A 19,887-nucleotide genomic window follows, 5' to 3' on the forward strand; every position below is an offset into this window, starting at 1 on the left:
GTGAGCTAACTCTTAGTGGTCAGAAGAAATATTAAATTTTGACAGACAAGTTCAGCATGTGTGGTTGTTTTATGAGGGCCATTAATCTAGTCCTTGAACAGTGAAAATGGGATACCCTTGACAGTAATGATCATCAAGTATATGGAATATGTTTAATACCAGCTAATATTATTTTCAGCCAGGTGACTGGTACAAATAAACTCCATGAGACAATATATATCCTTGCCCAGTAATTTTATCCAAGTAGTAGTTTTACTATACTAGTTTCCATCAGAAAAGCCAATGTCTTATTCCATTGAAAAGTGTACTTATCAAGTGAGGAGGTGCTGAAACATCTTCCTTAAGATAGAGGGTTTCAGAGCTCAGGTTCATATTAAAGTTGCAACATTTTGATATGAGTCCCATGAGAGGAAAAAGGATCATTTACACTTCAATTTGCAAACTGAGTTTATTGAATCCACACTGAGTGACCAAATATAGTGTTCAAAAGAGAGCAATGACTGAGTTATAGCTTAAACCTTCTCACTATAGCCATGTGAAATGATTTAAAGTGCAATTTTTCAATGTTGACACTTAATCCATGGGTGTAGATTACTCCAGGGGCCAATCCATGCTCCATTATTTAATACAGAAGCTAAATACAATGCTGCATTGCTTGTTTCCTGCAAGCTCATATGAACAGGTTGGGGAGGGGGTACTTGGTTCAGCAGTACTACATGTGAAAAGGACCTTGGGAATTATTGTGTATCATAAGTTGAACATGAGCCAGCAATGTAGTGCTGCAGCATAGAAGGCAAATACTACCTTAGCCTCCATTAACAGAAGGATAGGTTTCAAGTTGAGGGCAACTAATCATACCCCTATATTTTGCAATGATAAGGCCTCTTCTGGAGTACTGTGTTCAGATCTGAGTGCCCCATTTTAAGAGGATATGGACAAGTTGGAGCAGTTCAAAAAAAGTGCAATAGGGATGATAAGAGGTATGGAGAGCAACACACATTCAGCTTCAGGAGAAGACTGAGGGGTGACATGTTCACATTTTAAAAAAAAATCTCAAGAACAGTCACAAAGAGAAGGGTTCAGGCTTATTCTCTACTACCTGAGAGGGTAGAATCTAATGGTTTTAGGTCACAGAAAGGAAGATGTTGACTGAACATTTAAAAAGAACTTCTTGAAAGTGACAGCAGTTCAGCAATAGAACCAATTACCTAGAGAGTTGGTGGAGTCTTCTTCTCTGAATGTCTGTATGGCTACCTGATGGGAAGATTTTAGTTGGAGATCCATTACTGAGCAGGGAGTTGGACCTTATGGCCCATAGGGACAAGTCCAATTCTGTGATTCAGTGATTCAGAAATTTGCAGAAATTGGGCTTGATTGTATGAGCAATTTGAGAAGAAATATAAGCCTAATCATTTTTGGGGCTCTATAACAAACGAAGCACATTGCTGAAATTAATTGAGAACTGTAAATAAAATAATAAATTCAAGCAACTTTTATAGAACAAAAGGATTTATAAAATAGATACTGATGAAGGTGCAATCTGGGGACACTTAGATGCCTAAAGTTCTCTTGGTTTTATTGAGAACACAAACTTGCCTTTACTTAGTTAATACTACCTATTTTCAGAAAGTGAGCTGCCTATGCAAATTAAGAATACATCAATAGCACATGAGTAGTGAAAATTGTCAGTGTATGGGTTTCTGTGAGATGGGTTAAGAGTGTTGGTGTCCTGTGTCTTGCACCAAGCAGGTATCATACCTATTTCTATTACTGGAGGGGTCTGTATGAGTTCTTACTTGGCTGGATTAAATTTATTTTATATGAAATGTTATTCGGCATGAATTATGTTACTTTTTAATTTTTCAGCAAAAGGGTACAGCATCTTTAATATGCATTTTATTCTAGAAATGATTTCAAGTTGCATTTTATTTTCGATACCCAGGAGCCATATTTGTGTGTTATTGAGTATGAAATGGGATCCACACATAGAAGGGGCTGGGGGTTCTCACCAAGGGGTCCTTTGTGACACAGTTCCCACATCTCTGATCTCTTAACACTATGAGTAGAACTGATGGCATTGCCCCTTCTATGTACTGAACTCCAGTCAGGTGGATGACAAATTAAGCGTTAAAAAAAAAAGATTAACAGCAAAATAATTTAGGGACTCTGACTGCAAAGGTGATTTAATTTTATTAAGGGCCCATACAGATAGGGCAAAATAAAGCTGCTTCAGGTCAATTTGGAGGTATGCTGTTTAAATGATGCATGCATCGTAAGAGGCCAGAAGCTGCACAAAAGCTGTGCTTCAGTCCTTAGGACCGGAGTGTGGCTTTGGCATGGCTTCCGGCCTCTTAGGATGCATGCATCATTCAAACAGCATACCTCCAAAGTGATCTGAAATAGCTTAATTTTGGCCTGTCTGTATGGTCCCTGAGATAGCAAAAACAACCTGAAGTCTTGACCATACAAATCCTTAGATAAGGAATCCTTAGATGAGGAATGTTTGAGAAAGAAATCCAGCAAATCATTATAGGTGAAGATGGTAAACAATGAAGAAATTTAAGGCAACAATTTTTATTTTTATTTTGGCAACACACAGTCAGCCCTCTGTATCCACAGATTCTGCACCCACAAATTCCACCATCCATGGCTTGAAAAAATGCTTTCTCCCCCCTCCCCAAAAGCAAGTGTTGCATTTTCATATAAAGGACAGCCTTTTACTATGTTATTGTAAATAATGTAATGTTATATTATCAAAGTGTTCACAAACTTAAAGAATATACAAAGAAAATGGAAAAAATAAATACCAAAAAAGCAGAGAACTACAAGGAATGTGACAGACAAATGGGTTTATGAAGTCCATGGAAATTTCTGAAGCTTTTTATGTGAAGGGCAGAACTAATCCTGAAGGAGGCAGCATATGCAGATGAACCCTATATACAAGTTCACGTCTTCTTATAGCAGTAAGAATGCATCACATAAAAGTGTATTGTTACATAGCTGGAAATGTAACGGGCAATTTCCTGACAGACTTACTGGAGCAGGGGCAGTTTGCCAAGTTTCCTTCAAATCTCTTTTAAAATTGACATTCATTTGTTTAGTAGGTTTTCATGTACACATTTGTTCAAGTACATGCAGTTTAGTGCTGACGTAGGATTTGAATCTCATCAGCTACAGTGGCCAAGCCCAGCAGTTTATTCCTGGCTGCAAGTTTTCTTGGACAAATCAGAGAACAGTAGCAGGCTCTTTCATTCCTTTTCTTTAAACTTTATTTTGCCACAACCCAGACAGGGGCAGAAAAATTATTGCAGCCACCACACAAAAATGGCATCTATTGGCAGTGGTCTTGGCAAGAACACCACATTAAGAAAGATGTACTGTAACTGAAAGAAGATTCTGAATAATAAAAGTGGGTGCTGAAGTTGTTTTGTTGTTAGGGTTGCCTGGTAAAATATGGGACATGGCTCTTGTTTCTAGAATGGTTGTGCAGAATAGGTATGTCACTTGGAGTGCATTGCCTATAATAATATAAAAATCATATTACAATAGCTAGTTAAAAATATTAAAGAAATTAGAGCTTATTTACAGTTCATAGCTTTCCCCCTATTTTCCATGTGATGAACAGGTGCAAATAACTGGAGAAACTGTGGATGCTGGCCATGAAAGCCTTCAACTTCACAAACTGGAAGAACCTTTGTTGTTCTGAGACTTCCATCCTTGTACAGGAACAACAACATCTACAGAACAACAGCATCTGCAGTCAAGAAAATAGTGGTGTCTATGGCTGGTTACACACCGGCACTTTAGTGCGTGACGAGCACGCACTAGGATTACAAAAGGGCGGTGCTTCCGCACCGCCCTAACCCTAGTGCATGCCCTTCCATATGGCCGCCGCCATGAGGATGTCACGGCCGCGCCGCCTCTAGATGGCGTCCTTGCTCCACACCAGGGCGCTTAGTGCGCCCTGAACATGGAGCAGGAAGGAGCTCCGTTTCGGAGCTCCTTCCTGGTTTAGTCCGCTGGGCGCAGCCTTCAGACGACTGCACCCAGCGGACTAAAAGAGAAAGGGGCCAAGTGGCCCCTTTCTCTTCTCCCCGCCGCCGCGGGGTGTCCTTGGGGCTTGAAGCCCCAGGGACACCCCTTTTCAGGCTGCGGGGAAGCGGCGTTTTGCTGCTTCCCCGCAGCCCGAAAAGCGGCGGATCGGGGCCTCAGCGGCTGCCGGTGTAACCACTGAAGCCCCGATACTCCGGGGAAAGGGACGGGTCCAGACCGCCCCAAATGGGCGGTCTATAACCCGCCTATGTATGCTACCATGAAACAGAATGAATGCAGTTGGATAGCACTTTAACTATTATGGCCCCATCTTAAGGAATCTTGGATTTCATAGTTTGCTTTGGTAGCAGAGCTCTCTGGAAAAGGCTAACTATCTAACAAAACTACACATTCCAGAAGTGTCATAGCATTGAGCTATGGCAGTTAAAGTGGTGCCAAACTGCATGAATTTTGCAATGTAGCTGCACCATATATCATAGTAATATGAACAAAATTTAGAATATTTACTCTGGAGAGTTTTAATTCCCTGTATTTCCCATTCAGCACAGTAACTAGCTATGCTGGCTGGGCAATTCTGGAAGTTGCAGTATTTGCTTATATGTGTATGTGCCTTCAAGTCACCTGTTGACTTATAGTGACCCCATGAATTTCAAAGGGTTTTCTTAGGCAAATAATACTCAGAGGTGGTTTTGCCAGTTCCTTCCTCTGAAAACAGCTCCCCCCATCTCCTTTCCAAGTACTAACCAGGGTTGACCCTACTTAGCTTTAGATGGGATCTGGTGCCTTTGGGGTATTTAAGCCATGTTCATATATTTTTTCTTATGTTCTCAGGCTTATTTGGGTGGAAGAGCAAAAACTACTGTTTGTCTTTGTGAACCCGCTGAATGTTGCTTACTGTTCTCTCCAACTGTAACCTAACATCTTACATTTTATAAGTTTGCAGACCTCTATTTATATAATGTTACACTGCCTGGGACTGAAGTCATGTCCACCCCATGGTGATGTTATAAGAATATTCCTTCCTTGTCCTGTGAAGCTTACCAGGTTCTTAGCTGAAAAGCTGTAAAGCCAAATAAAAGTCCAGGAAATAATCCATTCATTCTAAAAACAGCCATTGAAATTCCCATTAAAATGAACAGATAACTGAAGTTTAGTTCTGAAAACCATATAGAACATGTGGGCAAAAAACCAGTAATTTGAAACAAGGTAGTTTGTGTGTAATTTTTTTTTAAAAAATGAAAGTTTCCAGCTTGTACTGAGTTTATTCCTTCTATAGACAGAAAGATCTAATCCAATGAATACCAATGCACAGCAAAGTATAAAGTTCAGTACATTCAAATGTAAATGAAAGAAAAAGAAAGAAGACTCTGTGAATAGAATTATTGTACAGAACCACTTCCTTGAGGTTTTACCAAAGCCTACAGACAATCACACTTCATACAGTAATAAAACAAGCTGCAGTAGGGAGCCATGTAGTTCCACTAACATTGTTCATACTCTATTGTGCTTCTACTAAGGCATTGTGCAAGAAAGAGTGAGAACTAGGTTATCTTTTTTCCCAGCCAAAAAGCAATGGAATTAATCTTTTCCAATTGCTTTTGAAAATGTTAATTGATATTACTTGTTTTAACGATAAGGCTGTTTTTAAAAACATTGAAAAAGATCACTTTTAGGGAAAGAATAGTGAATATGATTATAAAGAATATCAAACAGCGTGTCAAATCCCAAAGCCTATCGGCTTTTGGTATCAAGTCCATCCTAAAAACTTCTCATTTGTCATTTTGTTTATTTGTGTATTTAATTGAATTAATGATTAAAACTTGGGTGATAAAGAAAAAAACATAGTTGGCTAAACCCATACTAATTAATAATCTATCAGATCATCCATGTTTATTTGTTATGTCTCTTGTACCACATCACTTTGGTTTTGTGGCAGACAAAATTATGTTACACAGCCCCTGGAGCCATCAGTCACAAAGCATAGATTGCAGTCACTAATTCAGTGTGCCCATAATTTTCTTAATCCTGAGACTGACACCATGTTAGTGGTGAGCCAAAGGACTTGTCTAATCTAAGAATAAAATGTCTACTCATCCCAGATTCAGTGTGACTTGTCCACATGACTCATGCAGCAAATCTGCTCCATTTAGCTGTTAATCTGGTTTAAATAACACTGCACATTGCTTTCGAGTTTCCAGGAAACTTTAGAGTGACCCTGGTATTTTGGATGTGTGGACCCAGACTGAGCCAGGTGTTCACATACCTATACACCCAATGAGTGTCACCATTGTCCTTTTCTCTGTTCATGTGGGAATGGAGAAACAAATTGCTTGATCCTCCTCTGGGGGCTGACACTGCTAGTGTCTCACTGGTCAAGCAGATCCCTGCGAGAGCCTGACTGTTGCTTCTGCTTAGGGCAGAACAGGATGCCTGGATGAGCTCCCCCCTTGTAGATAATTCAAGTGCCCTGTTCTAATCTCAGCAGAAATGATCAATGGCCAATGCCCAGGCTTCACAGGAAGCTGCTTGGCCAGTTAGGTGAAGGCAGTGGCAATGACAGTGGCACTGAAGGGTATGGGCCAGAGAGACTGAGATGATGTTGGCTCAGGGTCATGTGCACAATGAAATGGCACTGAAGTGAATTTGGCCCAGTGCATGTGATCTTAATCTGTGGCCAGTCTGTGGCATAATGCTCTGGACTAGCCCTGGATTAAACAGCCAGTGCAGCCATACCCAAAGCTTCTCAGATGGTAGCTTTTAATAAGGGGGGGGGGAGGTTTTTTTTTCACCCTGTCCTCCCTATAATGCCACTTTGCAGCATTTTCTCCAGATTTTATTCCCCATTTTCCTTTTGCTGTCCACTGTTAAACGTCCCCCAAAAGAAAGGTAAGGTAAAGAATACAAATGGACCTATTGTTCTCTCAGCCTGTGACTGTCACAGGCTGGGAGAACAATGTCCTTGGGCTCAGTGAATTCACTACAGGATGGGATTTTTTTAAAATGAGCCTGTAAGAGTTTTGCATAGATCAAAGGTTATGATAATAGAACACCACTTCCTTCAGGCCTCATTTCATAAAATTGCTTTCTAATGTGGAATCCTTGTGAAGTTAGTGATGTAATATTTATAGAAGAGAGAAAGCTGTATTGTAGAAGCATTACCAATAATGATCTCTTATTATGTTTCTACATGTACTGTATGAATGCATAGTGCTGGTAAACCTCTGACACAATTTCATTATTCTGTTTTGATTACTTACAGCTAGGATAGTTCACTAAACTTCATGTAGGTAAAGTTTAAAGTAAGTGTTTCAAACCCATTTAATGTAATATACATGTGTTATAACCTTTCATGTATGATACATGGACATGGAAGCATAGTGGAGAAACACTACTGTTTTTTACCATTTTGATTTGTTCATATTCTACATAGTTTCCAAGATGTATATGTCAGTAAAAAGGAATGGGGGAGGAACAAAACCTTTATCATTCATAGCCCCCATAATGGCCTCCAGCAGCGGGTGCAGTGTGGCAAGGTTATAGAGTCTCTCCTTCATCTATCTGGCCACAATGGTCTCTGGAGTCAGGTGCAAGGTGAAGAGGTTGTGAAATCATCTCCCAAGTCTCTCTGGCTGCAATGGTCTCTGGTGAGTGTAGGGTGGTGAGGTTCCTGTGGCCTCTTCCTTGGTCTGACAATATATGGTATATCAAATTGATTGTATATAACCTGAAGGTCAATCAGGTGTATTACATGAAGAACAGTTACTACTAACTGATCTTTCAAGTTTAATTAAGAGAAACAATAGTCAGAATGTACTTACAGTTCAGACACCTGAGAAAAAGAAGTAAAGATGCTTGATGATATCACCGTGATTGCACATATAACTACATGATCTCTGATAGTATATTTGGAAATAGCCAAGAAGTTCATTGACTGAAACCAGGTATTACAGGGCTCCTGTCCCTTTAATGGCAGTGTAGAAGACAGAATTTCATCAGGTATTGCTGGTATGACATGTATAACTCTGGAACTGTGTTGCAGCAGACATAAAATAGTCTGATGGAATTTAATACAAAAATGCCAAACAAGTTTGGCTTGTGCAAGGAGGGATTCTATTATTTTAATTAAAAGAAGTCTGGCTTTGCTCACAGAAGTCAAGTTATACCAGCTTTCAGAAAGAAAAGACAATAAAGAAAATACTTTTTTAAAAGAAGCAGCAGCAGCTGTTAATAGGAAACAAAGACTATGTTATTCTTAGCATCTTGGTACTAATTCCTTTCCTGATCTCCCCCCTCCCCCCACCTTTAACATTCTACTTCTTAAGAATATTTATTTCAAAATACATCCTGCAGATTTCAGTGTGGTACTTATTTCCAATTTAGCCTGCTTAGATCTGGGATAAGGATTAGTTCTTTACTTTCAGTACTCCACTGGAAACAGCTAATTGGCATACTTACATGTTTTTTCTGTCCTGTTTAATCATGGCCCTGCTGCCTTTGGCAACTGAATTTCAGTTTCCTTTGAATTTTAACAAGTGTAACCTGTTGCTTTGTATCATCTTTCTTGGTTTTGTTTTAGGGATATATTCTGGGTGAATACCAGCAATGTGATGCCAGTGTTACTGCTTGATCAATGAAGTGTCCCAAAGCCAAGCCTTCATTCCTATATTAAACTATGTCAGCCAGAGGCTTTAACACATTGAAGCTTCTGCTGTGTTATTTTTCTTCATTCAGTGTATCATCCCGGGAGACCACCAGCAAATAAATAGATTTTTTGTCCTGGTGGTATATCTATAGTGTGGACATTTCCAGCTACTGCATGCACCCAGTCACTAAAACAATGTAAAAGAGAATCATACAGGGGGCAGTACAGTCCATGCTTTCCTAATACAATTTTACCTTGATTGAAAATCCATTTTGTGGTACATTGCTCACAGATGTCAGTAGAGGACACTTCTGATCCCATTTAGAGAGGCTGCAGTCCTATACTGCAGGCTGGACAACTCCAGTGGCCCATTTCATGCACACAAACCCACTCTGACCAATGTCCCAATCCTGTAGATGTCCAAATTTAGCAGGGAAAATCACAACTAATCCACGGTCATCCCACTTTTTCAGCTGCTTTTAAAAATGTCCCAGCTTCTCTATTATTCTTACTTTTCCCTTTTGTCCTCAGTTTACTCCAATTGCTGCAAACTCTGTTCAAAGTCCAATAGTAATTTGCACTCAATTAACTCAGAAGATGAAGGGAATACAAGTTAAGGTGGAATCTTGTCCTTCCCAGTAGACCTGTTCAGAGGCTGTGTAGAATTCTGCAAGGTGGTTTGCTGAAACATTATGATGCTGCAGTCTGGAGTCTGGAGGTGTTAGAGGGCTGGAGCATAGAAATATATCCTTGGGGGCTGCTTGCACAGAATCAATGGCGTCCCTGCTGCTGGTGTCACCTGGTGCAGTGCTTCAGAGGTGGAAGGGGTTGGGCTTCCCAAGCATGTGCCCCTCCCTGCTATGGCCCCTATACTTGCCACTGTCCCCTTCTCCTGTGTGGAGAAAGGGGCGGTGGCAAGTAGGCCAGAGAAGTTCACATGCCTCCCAGTAGTCCTTGCCACCACTTCCTTCTCCTCAGGGAAGAAAGGGGCAGCAGCAAGAAGGCCAGAGAAGTGTGCATGCCTCCCGGTAGTCCCTGCCGCCGCCGCCTTCTACTCCTCCTCCGGGGAGAAATGGGCAGTGGCAAAGAGGCCAGTGTGCACGGCTCCAGTGGTTCTTGTCACTGCCTCCTTCTCTTCAGGGGAAAAGAGGGTGATGACAAGGAGGCCAGGGAAGTGCACATGCCTCCTGGTAGTCCTTGCCACCACCTCTTTCTCATCAGAGAAGAAAGGGGCAGTGGCAAGGAGCTGCTGGGGGATGGGTCATTGCTGTCGGTAGACCTTGGCAGGGATGGGCGTGAGCTGACTGGGTGTGGTGTCACCCTGTGTGTTCTGCACGCCCCCCCCCCAGTCATGCTACTGCATAGAGCAGTGATGGTGAACCTTTTAGAGGCTGAGTGCCCAAACTGCAACCTAAAACCCACTTATTTATTGCAAAGTGCCATGCCCCTCTCGCTTTCTAGTAACAAACTCTGGCAAACTCTGTGCTGGGGTAATGGCACATGTGCCCACAGAGAGGGCTCTGAGTGCCACCTCTGGCACGTGTGCCATAGGTTCGCCATCACTGGGCATAGAGTCATAGATTAATGGGCCATGGAGTCCAATCCCCTGCTCAGTGCAGGATGTCCAGCTAAAGCATCTCTAGCAGATATTGTGAAGCCTTTTTTTTATGATATCCAGGGAAGGAGACCCTCATCACCTCTTGGGGCAATTGGTTTCATTGCTAAACTACTCTCATCATCATGAAGGTTTTTCTAATGCTCCATCAAAATATATCCTCCTGTACCTTAAAACTATTAGACCTTGTTCTACCCTCTGATGCAGCAGAGAACAGGTCTACTTCCTCCTCTTTTTGACAGTCCTTGAGAAATTCATAGACTGCAATTATGTCATCCCAAACTGAACATGTCTTAAAACCTTTCTCCTATGTTTTGTTCTCCATGTCTCTTATCATCCTTGTTGCTCTTCCCTGAGTCTCCTCCAAATTGTCTATATACTTTTTAAAATGAGGTACCTAGAACTGAACACAGTACTCCAGATAAGGCCTGACCAGCACAGAATATAGTGGGACTATTACTTCTCTTGACTTGGAAACTATACTTCTATGAATGCATGCTAAAATAGCATTTGTATTCTTGGCTGCGGTATCATACTGCTGGCTGATGTTCAGTTTGTGATCAACAATAATTCTAAGGTCCTTTCTACTTATAGCATTGCTGACCCATGTGCCAGTTGTCCTATGCCTGTGCATTTGGGATTTGTGGCCTAAATGTATTGAATTTCATTCATTCAAATCATCTTGATTTGTAATCCAGATCTCTTGCCAGGTCTTTGCCGCTGTGTGGAAGCACAGACTTCTCTCTTTCTTGGGAAAATGGGAGCAAAGTAGGTATTGAGTAGTTCTGCCTTTTCATGTGATCTGTTAGCATTTTGGCAACTATATTGAACAGTGGTCTCATTGTCTCCTTGGTAATTTTCCTGCCTCAATTGTATTGGAAAAGTCCCTTTTTGTTTCCTAGATTGCTCACTGCTGGTATATCCCCTAATCTGTAAGGAACAGATTCATGTAATAATGGGTTTCTTAAAAAGGAACAAGTAAGGAGAAGTGTGTGTGTGTGTGTTTCTTCAAGTTACCTGTTAACCTATGGCAACCCCATCAATTTCATAAGGTTTTTGTAGGCAAAAAATATCCAGACATAGTTTTTCCAGTTTCTTCCTGTAAAATACAGCCTACGGTGTCTGATATTTGTTGGCGGCCTCCCATGGTTGAACCTGCTTAACTTTCAAGGACAGAGAGGTGATGGTCCTGTTGTAATTTAATAACTTTCGCTTCATCAGTGAATGTGGAAATATAATGACTTCCTAACTATTCTCATGTTCACACAAACTATTTCCCCACAATTGATGTTTATTAGAGTATTTACAGTACTACCTTGCTATTCTGAACTGGATTTTTGTTAAGGGATACAGTCAATGCAATCCTACCAGAATCCCAATTGAAACATTTTTTGGACATGTCAAATACAGCATGTGTGGCATTTTGACCATTTTGGTGTTAAGCTATAATTTAATTTACAGAAAGCAAACAGTTCTTAATTTATTATTATTATAGTTTATTTTTATAGCACTGTAAATGTACACAGCGCTGTACATACAAATGATAAATCAATAAAAATGTAACCTGCCAATGGCATACAATCTACAAAATACATATAAAACAATAGGTAACAATAAAAGATACAATGGGTTAAAATAAGGAGGCAACAATTAAAAACATCAACATCAACTATACAATCAAATATCAGATAGATAATCACACGGTGCCTGGGAATGCTTCCCTGAACAGGATAATCTTCAACTCAGATTTAAAAGTGGTCAAAGAAGTGATGACCTGTGTTTGTGGGGGAAGGAGGTGCCAGGAGTGAGGAGCAGCAAGTGAGATGAGAAAGGATGAATCTGGGATGGGGCAGTGGAAATCCTAGGCTGGGACAGCAGATCTTGACTACTAGAACAGAGGGTACAAGTGGGAATGTAAGGAGAAAGAAGTTCAGATAAATAAGGAGGGGCCAGCCCATGCAGGGCTTTAAAGCTAAACAACAGAAGCTTATACTGAATATGGAAGTGAAAGGGGAGCCAGTGAAGGGATGATAATAAAGGAGAAACGTGGTTAAAGCGGTGAGCGGACGTAATGATGCATGCCACTGAATGCTGAACAGAAATTAAAGGATGAAGATGACAGAGAGGAAGCCCTGCCTGTCTGGGAATGCTGCCAACGCACACTCACATGGCTGATAAGAGCCTGCTCAGCAAAAGGAAACCATGCCAAGCTGCCAGGAAGCATTTCCTCAAGCAACAATGACAAATGCTGTCCAAATAGAATAAGTCACTAGACAGTGCAAAGTTGAGGATTACAGAGAGCAATACTACCAGTCCAGTCCGAGGTCAAGTGTGCCAGAGGGTTGGTCAAGGTGTCCGATCCGAGGTCAAGGATTCAAAGGCAGTCAAAGGTCTAGGAAGCAAGGAGTCAGATCAAGCAGCATTCACTAATGAGTACCAATAGACTGACAAGAGAGCTCAACTTATATCTTATATCTAGCTTCCTTATCACAGCTGCTGAGTGGCTAATGAGCATTTCTCAGCAAGCCTCTTAGAACGCTGAAAGCACGTCCTTTCTGATTTCCTCTGGCTTAAGGTAGGAAACTCAATGCTCTGCTGCTCTATGTCTCCCAAGTCTGGCATTTCTACTGGGGCAAGGCTGGGCTGCTGAGCCCCAGGCTCCACTGAAGAAGAATCCATAGAGCTAGGGTCTGGCTGAACCGAATCCGTCTTGGACATGTTAAGCTTCAAACACCAATGATTCACCCACTGAGAGATAGCAGTAAGACAACCTGAAGCGAGGAGTTCAAGACTTGGAGAAAGGTCAAGGGTGGAAAGATACAGCTGTGTCATCGGCGTACAGATGATAGGAAAAAACAAAAGAGCTTATAAGTTTTCCTAGGGACAATGTGTAAAGAGAGAACAGTAGGGGGCCCAAAACAGAGCCCTGAGGAACTCCAACATACAGGGGAACAGAGGACGAAGTCTGACCACCCGTGATCACTGCAAAAGATCTGACAAATAAGATTTAAACCAATCAAGAACAGAATTTGAGTACTCGAGGTCAGAAAGTATATCAACTAAACGACAGTGATCCACGGTGTCGAAGGCTGCAGACAAATCAAGAAGAATAAAAACAGAGTAAAGGCCATTTGCCTTGGCCTGCAAAAGATCATTTGAGAGCTTTGTGAGGGCCGTCTCTGTAGAATGCTGTGGGCGGAAACCAGACTGAAAGGGATCTAAAAGGGAGTTGGCTTCGAGGAACTCAAGACAGTGAGAATAAACAACCCGTTCCAAAACATTAGAAAGAAATGATGATAGCTGGACAAAGAAGACGGGTCAAGAGAAGATTTTTTCAGAATCGGGGAAATGAGAGCATGTTTAAAGTCCGAAGGAAAGGAGCCCATAGAAAGAGAGAGATTAAAGATAAAGGGAAGCGAGGGGAGGAAAGAAGGGGCCATAGAGATTAGGAGGCATGGGGGAATTGGATCAAAAGAACAGGTTGCAGGTATGGAAGAGTTCAGCACCGTAGAGATTTCATCCAAAGAAACAGGAGGAAACACAGAGAATTTTTTAGTTGAAGGTACCAGAAGATTGGTGATAGAAGACAATTCAGGAAGAACTATCTCAGATCAGACAGTAGTGATCTTAGTAAAGAAGTAGTTGGCGAAGTTGGTAGGGGAAAATAATGAAGAGACAGGGGGATAAGAAAGTTTTAGCAAGGCGTTGAAGCAGGAGAACAAACATTGTGGGTGCCTCTCATTGGCGCAGATCAATGATTTATAGTAATTCTGTTTTGCTATAGACAGGGCACATGAGAAGGATAAAAGGATGAATTTATAATATATAAATTCAGCCCACTCTCGGGACTTTTTCCAAAGACGTTCAGCCACTCAAGAGCAGGACTGGAGGAACCTAACAATAGGGGTAAGCTGGGGCTTGGCTATTACTGGATAATAGCCAAGGAATTATGAGATTAATTCAGTGTTTAGTACAAGTTGCAAAAGACTTATATTTACAAATACAACATAGCTCCTTATTTCTGAAAAGTGCTCTTGTCATGTTTTCTGATAATGTCCATAAGGTTGTCACCAGTTACAAGTCCCTTCTGAGACTGTTTATTTCTCTGCTGTTCTCTTCTTTTTTGGTCATGTAGATATGGGGAGTTTAATAACTGGGGTGGGAGAATAGTGCCAGTAGGTTTCACTCGCTTCACAACATCCCAGAACAGTTTCTTGCTGTTGTTATTAATGAAGGTAATTGCCGTTCCATTGTGACCAAGCCGACCTGCTCTTCCAACCTGGTGTACATATTCATCCATACTAGATGGCATGTCAAAATTTACCACCAGCTTAACGTTGACAAGGTCAAGTCCACGTCCAAGAACTCCAGTGCTTACTACAACTTCATACTTCTCTTGGAATAATCCCTGTAATATTGTAGTTCTTTCTATCTGTGATTTATCAGCATGCATGGATATTGTCTGTAAACCAGTGATTTTATGAACAGCATCATTCAGAAGATCTGCACCCAATTTACACTCCACAAATACCAGCTCTGGGGCTTGAAAAGTTTCTTATCATTTAGTATTTCAAACAGCTTTTTCTTTTTTGAAGGTTCTTCTACCCACAGAATGATCTGGCAAACATTGGAACATGGCAGGTTCTTCTCCCCAATGGTTATTTTCACAGGGTTTTGGAGAAGCCTCTATGGAGGAAGACACACGTACAGAAACAGGGGCAAAGCTGTCAAGAGTTGAAGGAAGATTAGAGTTAAATAAAGACATAGCTGAGTCAGCAGATTCCTCAAGAGACAGAGAAGAGAGAGATGCATCCAAAGTCTGACTGAGATGGTCACAGTTAACAGACTGACGATCATGAAAATAGCGTTGAGTAGTAGGATGAGGAGGTGGGATATAAGTAAGAGTAAAAGAAATTAAATGATGATCAAACAATGGAAAATCCAGTGCCAAGTAGTCAGAAATGACACATTTAGCAGCAAGAACTAACTCAAGGCAGTGACCGAGAGAATGGGTTGAAGAGTTGGAATGAGGTTGAAGACCAAAAGAATCTAAAAGGGAGCTAAAGAGAGAGGTTGGGGGATTCTTGGGATCATCAAGGTGGATATTAAAGTCACCTAGGATTAAAGTGGGTACTGCATCAGATAGAAAAAAATGTCAGCTAAGACTCAAAAGTCTGAAAGGAACTGGGTAGCAGGGCCAGGGGGCTGAAAGATGACTGCCACCCGCAGCTGTAGAGGAAAAAAGAGTCTAATAGAGTGGGACTCAAATGAAGAGAAACAATAACCAGGAGGGAAAGAAAGAACTTGAAACTGGCAGGAATTAGATAATAAGATACCGACCCCCCCCTCCTCGACCCTCAGGGCAGCTTGTGTGGGTGAAAGAAAGATCACAAAAAGAAAGGGCAACAGAGGTAGCAGTGTCATGGGCTGGAAGCCAGGTTTCTGTAAGAGCAAGAAGATTAAATGATCTAGAAAGAAAAAGATTGTGAATTGCTGTTACTTTCAGAGCAACAGAGCGGGAGTTCTGGAGTGAACAAAAGAATGGAAATTGGGAGAGGTTGAATAGGGATCAAGTTGGGAGAAATGTGTGGAGCCATGGGAAGAGGAGGTTTGAATATTCAATAATCAACAGCAGTAAATGTAACAATGACAAGAACAGAAAAATAAAAGCCGACAGTGCTTGACAACATTGCCTGAACACCACAAGACACGAGAGATCTAATAGATTGAGAAGGGTGACTTTGGAAGCCTTTGCCCGACATCCCAGCTGCCTGAGGATGGTGGAAGGCAGGGTGGCTAAGAAGCCTCTGCTTGGCGTCCCAGGTGTTGCTCTGGGCACGCCTCTTTCTCTGTCATTCTGCTGATGCTTCCTCAGATCCCAGTATAGAGGGGAGAGAAGAAGGGAAGTTCAGCATCCTGGCTGGTTGGCTCTCTGCAGGCCTGTTGCCTGATGTTTCCTGAGTCTGCAGTAAGGTGGTTGGAAGTAGGCAAAAGTCCCAAGGGAAAACAACCTCTGGAGTAACTGCAGCTTCAGGAACTATGCTTGCCTTTGCAGCAGATGCTCTCTTTAGCCCTGGGAGAGGATGTTGCAGCAGTTCTGTCCTGCTTATATACTCACAGGGACACAGCTGGGCGAGGCAAGGAAGTCCTTGGGCCTGAGTCTGCAGTAAGGCGGTTGGAAGTAGGCCAAAGGTCCCAGAAGAAAACAGCCTCTGGAGTAACTGCAGCTTCAGGAACTAAGCTTGCCTTTGCAGCAGATGGTCTCTTCAGCCCTGTGAGAGGGCTTTAAAACTAATTGCAAGTTCAAATGGGTTTTTCATTCATGGTGACTTAGAATTTTAGTGAACGTAGATTTTGATTTGTTCATAATTTGAGGAGTAAGAGGCTCAGTAACATCTCAATTTATGCCTTCCTTTGGATTTCCAAACAGGTTTTTATTTGCAAGCTAAGCAGCTTTATTTTTCTTATCTATAAAATATTATTTGCCCTTATGTTTGAATCAACTGATAAAAGATATCGGATATTATAATTACACTATCTTGTAAAATGTCAGAAATATCAACTTCCATAATCTTCCAGTAGGATTGAGTACCAATGATAAATGCTTTGGGGAACTTGAAGGGCACGACTGGGAGACAGAGAAACTACAGCTGAAGCATCAAGTAATGGATATTGATCCTGCTACTTTTGTTAAAAGGAAAATTCATTGCTTTGTTATGGACTCATTGTAGTGTCTTGATGTGCTTCATGGAATAAACAACATCACAATTCTGACAATAATTTTTATTTTTAGGGAATAATCTACATTTATTGCAGCAAGTATTAAGGGGGGGGGCTTATGCTGAATAGTCAGTTCAGTAGGTATAATGTTATTTATTCTCAAACATTGAAACAAACTGCCTGAGGCTTTGGGATGCAACCCAATCAACCTTTCCACAAAATGCTGAGAGATTCAGCTAAGTTTCATTTGTATAGCCTGATCTTTACAAGATTTTGAGGTGACTGATTGCTTTTTTGTACTATGCAGTTTTGTTGACTATTGTGATAGCAACATCTCATTGATTTTAATGAGACTGGCACCAATGTAAGTATCCTTTTCTCTTTAGTTTTAGTCTTCTTAGACTGGCCAACTGATTAACCGTTACAACCCTTCCCCCCATGTTATGCAGAAAATTGTGTGGCCAAATGAAATATTTCTTCTTAAATTCTAATAACAAGATTAACATTGTGATAAATAAAATCAATTGGAAATAAAAGGAGGGATTTGTGCTTGTGTTTCCCCCTGAAAACAGGAAAATGGGATACTGATGGTGTAATATATTTTAATAAAACACTGATTCCGTAATGGATTTTAGTGTATGCTGTTGGCAAAATAAATGTCATATTTAGGCTGCTGTCATTAACATGATTTCCTATAACATAAAACTCTACCCTTGAATGCATTGTTGTTCCACTTAACATATTTAATACATGTTCAGCTTAATTTTTAATGAAATTACAGAACAAATTTGTATGCTTTCCTCTTGTCATTTTCTTTATTTAATTAAGAAAGTGTACAAACACATTCTGTATGATGCACAAATGGTTTTTGATGAAGTGTGTATTGTTCTTAGGGTGGGAAAGGTTATTTTAGTAGGTATCAATAGCCCTTCCAAATACTGTAGCTGATTTAATGTTGTGAGCAAAACCTTTTCTCCCCCATTTTCTTAGCCACCCACTGACTAGAGATAGGGGTGGAGAAGTTATTTGGTTCATTCTTTAAGTTGAAATTTCATACTTTTCCACCAATACACAAAATGACACTTAGTTACCTTGGGAAATCATATTCTCTAAACTTTGCAATTTTTTAAAAAAGAAAATGCATAGAAATGTGTATTTTAGGGGAAAGTGCACACAATAATGTATATATAAGTAAAAAGAACATTAAATGCATCATATTAGTAGGACTGCCTGAAAATTAGGCAAGATTGTATACAATATCTACATTAGGATAATATTTGCGTTAGGAGACATGCAGAAAAAGTATATATGTTTTAAAATAAACTAGAATCAAGCAGCAATTCTCTAAATTCAAGATGAACCAAAGGTAAGAATGGTAAAAATGTGGAACTCTTGGGCAGGGCTGTCTGAACAGCCTGGTTTTGCTGTGAAGTTTCTTAGAAAATCCCCTCAAAACCAGGGCTATTTATCGCAAACCCCCAGACCTTCTGGGTGAAAAGTATGTTAGATTGGCCAGAAAGCCCATACGTTCATAGCGTTTTGCTTTTGGATTTGAAACAAAAAAAGCCTACTATACATGGGTGGAAGAGAAGACAATTGTTGAGTCCCCTTAGGATAGAGCAACAGGGATGGCCCTGTAGGTTGCAAAATAAAAGAAAGAAGATTGGGAGTTTGGATAAATGGTTTAAAAATGAAAGGTTGGGGGGTTGCTTTTATTTCATCTTTTGGTTGTTGTTTTTTGGATTGTTGAACATTAAGCTTCTTTTTTTGAATGGACTCTTTTGTTTAGGTCAGAGACAGTTTAAAATTACATTCATGTGGGAGCACCTGTGGTATTGATTTCTATTATGGTTTTGCTTTCCCCTCTCTTTTTTCCTATTTTTCTCTCCCCCCCACCTTTTTGGCTTCATATTTTAGGCATTGCTATTGCTATTATTGCTGTCGTTTTCAGAAAGGAGGAGAAAGAGAAGGAAAGAAGGTAAATGTCTGACCTTGAAAACGCCAACAATTCAACAGCAGTGTGTGCGGAGTGGTGGAAAGTACTTCTTACTCATCTCCTTTTGCTTTGGTTTTGGTTTTATACACACACACCCCTTTCTACCTCATTATATCTTTTTATATCTATAATGTTTGGTATTTGATAGTCTTTTTTGTTAGCCTCTATCTGTTGTGGTTCTTTTTTATTATTCTTTTTCTTCTTTCTTTCTATAATATTTTTGTATCTTCTTTCACTCCCTATATTTTTATTTTTGTATTTTTTTTTAACTTCTGTATTGGTGCAGTAGGGGAGAAGGAGAAGAGAAGGGGTAGATTGAAATTATTATTTTTCTTCTCTTTCTCTTCTCTCTCTCTCTCTTCTTTCAATTTTGCATTTTTTGGGCTTTTTGCATTTTTGTTTTGTTTTTTTCTTTGGGATTTTGTGCTTTTTTGGAGCTTTTTCTTCCTCTTTTTGGAAATTTTCTTATCTTTTTCTTTTCATTTTTCTTGTTGACATTTGGAATTTGGCCTCTAAGTCTGCCATTCTGCCTTCTAAGTCTGGCCACCATTTACCATATTTTCCCTATTTAATAATAATAAGAGAAATAAGTGAGAAAGAGAAGGAAGCAGAAAAATTGAAAATTGAAAATTTGGAATTTTAAATTTGGAACTTTGAATTTTAAATTTTGAAAAGGGGGAGGATTAAAGGAATTGAAGGGATTATAAGAGTTAAAGTAAAAGGAAGAATTGAACAGGGAAACTAGAAGGGAGAAGAAAATGGAGGAAGTTCTGAGAAAGTGAAGGAGGAGGTGAGAAGGTGAAGTGAAGGTGAAGAAAAAAGAAGGAAAGTGATAGGAGGTGCTTGGAGTGAAGTGAAAGG

General features: G+C 40.4%; 1 protein-coding gene across 1 annotated transcript in view; it reads right to left on the reverse strand.

The window, feature by feature from the left end:
- Window positions 1-14,298: 14,298 nt before the first annotated feature.
- The window catches only part of LOC121917210 (probable ATP-dependent RNA helicase DDX59), a 138,339-nt gene continuing 132,750 nt past the window's right edge, over window positions 14,299-19,887 (reverse strand). The window contains exon 3 of the mRNA XM_042442967.1: window positions 14,299-14,846. Coding sequence (XP_042298901.1) covers window positions 14,326-14,846 — 521 coding nt within the window. The 3' untranslated portion in view covers window positions 14,299-14,325. The remainder of the gene's footprint in view (window positions 14,847-19,887) is intronic.

This window comes from Sceloporus undulatus, unplaced genomic scaffold (assembly GCF_019175285.1).
Source record: "Sceloporus undulatus isolate JIND9_A2432 ecotype Alabama unplaced genomic scaffold, SceUnd_v1.1 scaffold_12, whole genome shotgun sequence".
In the NCBI taxonomy this organism is placed as follows: domain Eukaryota; kingdom Metazoa; phylum Chordata; class Lepidosauria; order Squamata; family Phrynosomatidae; genus Sceloporus; species Sceloporus undulatus.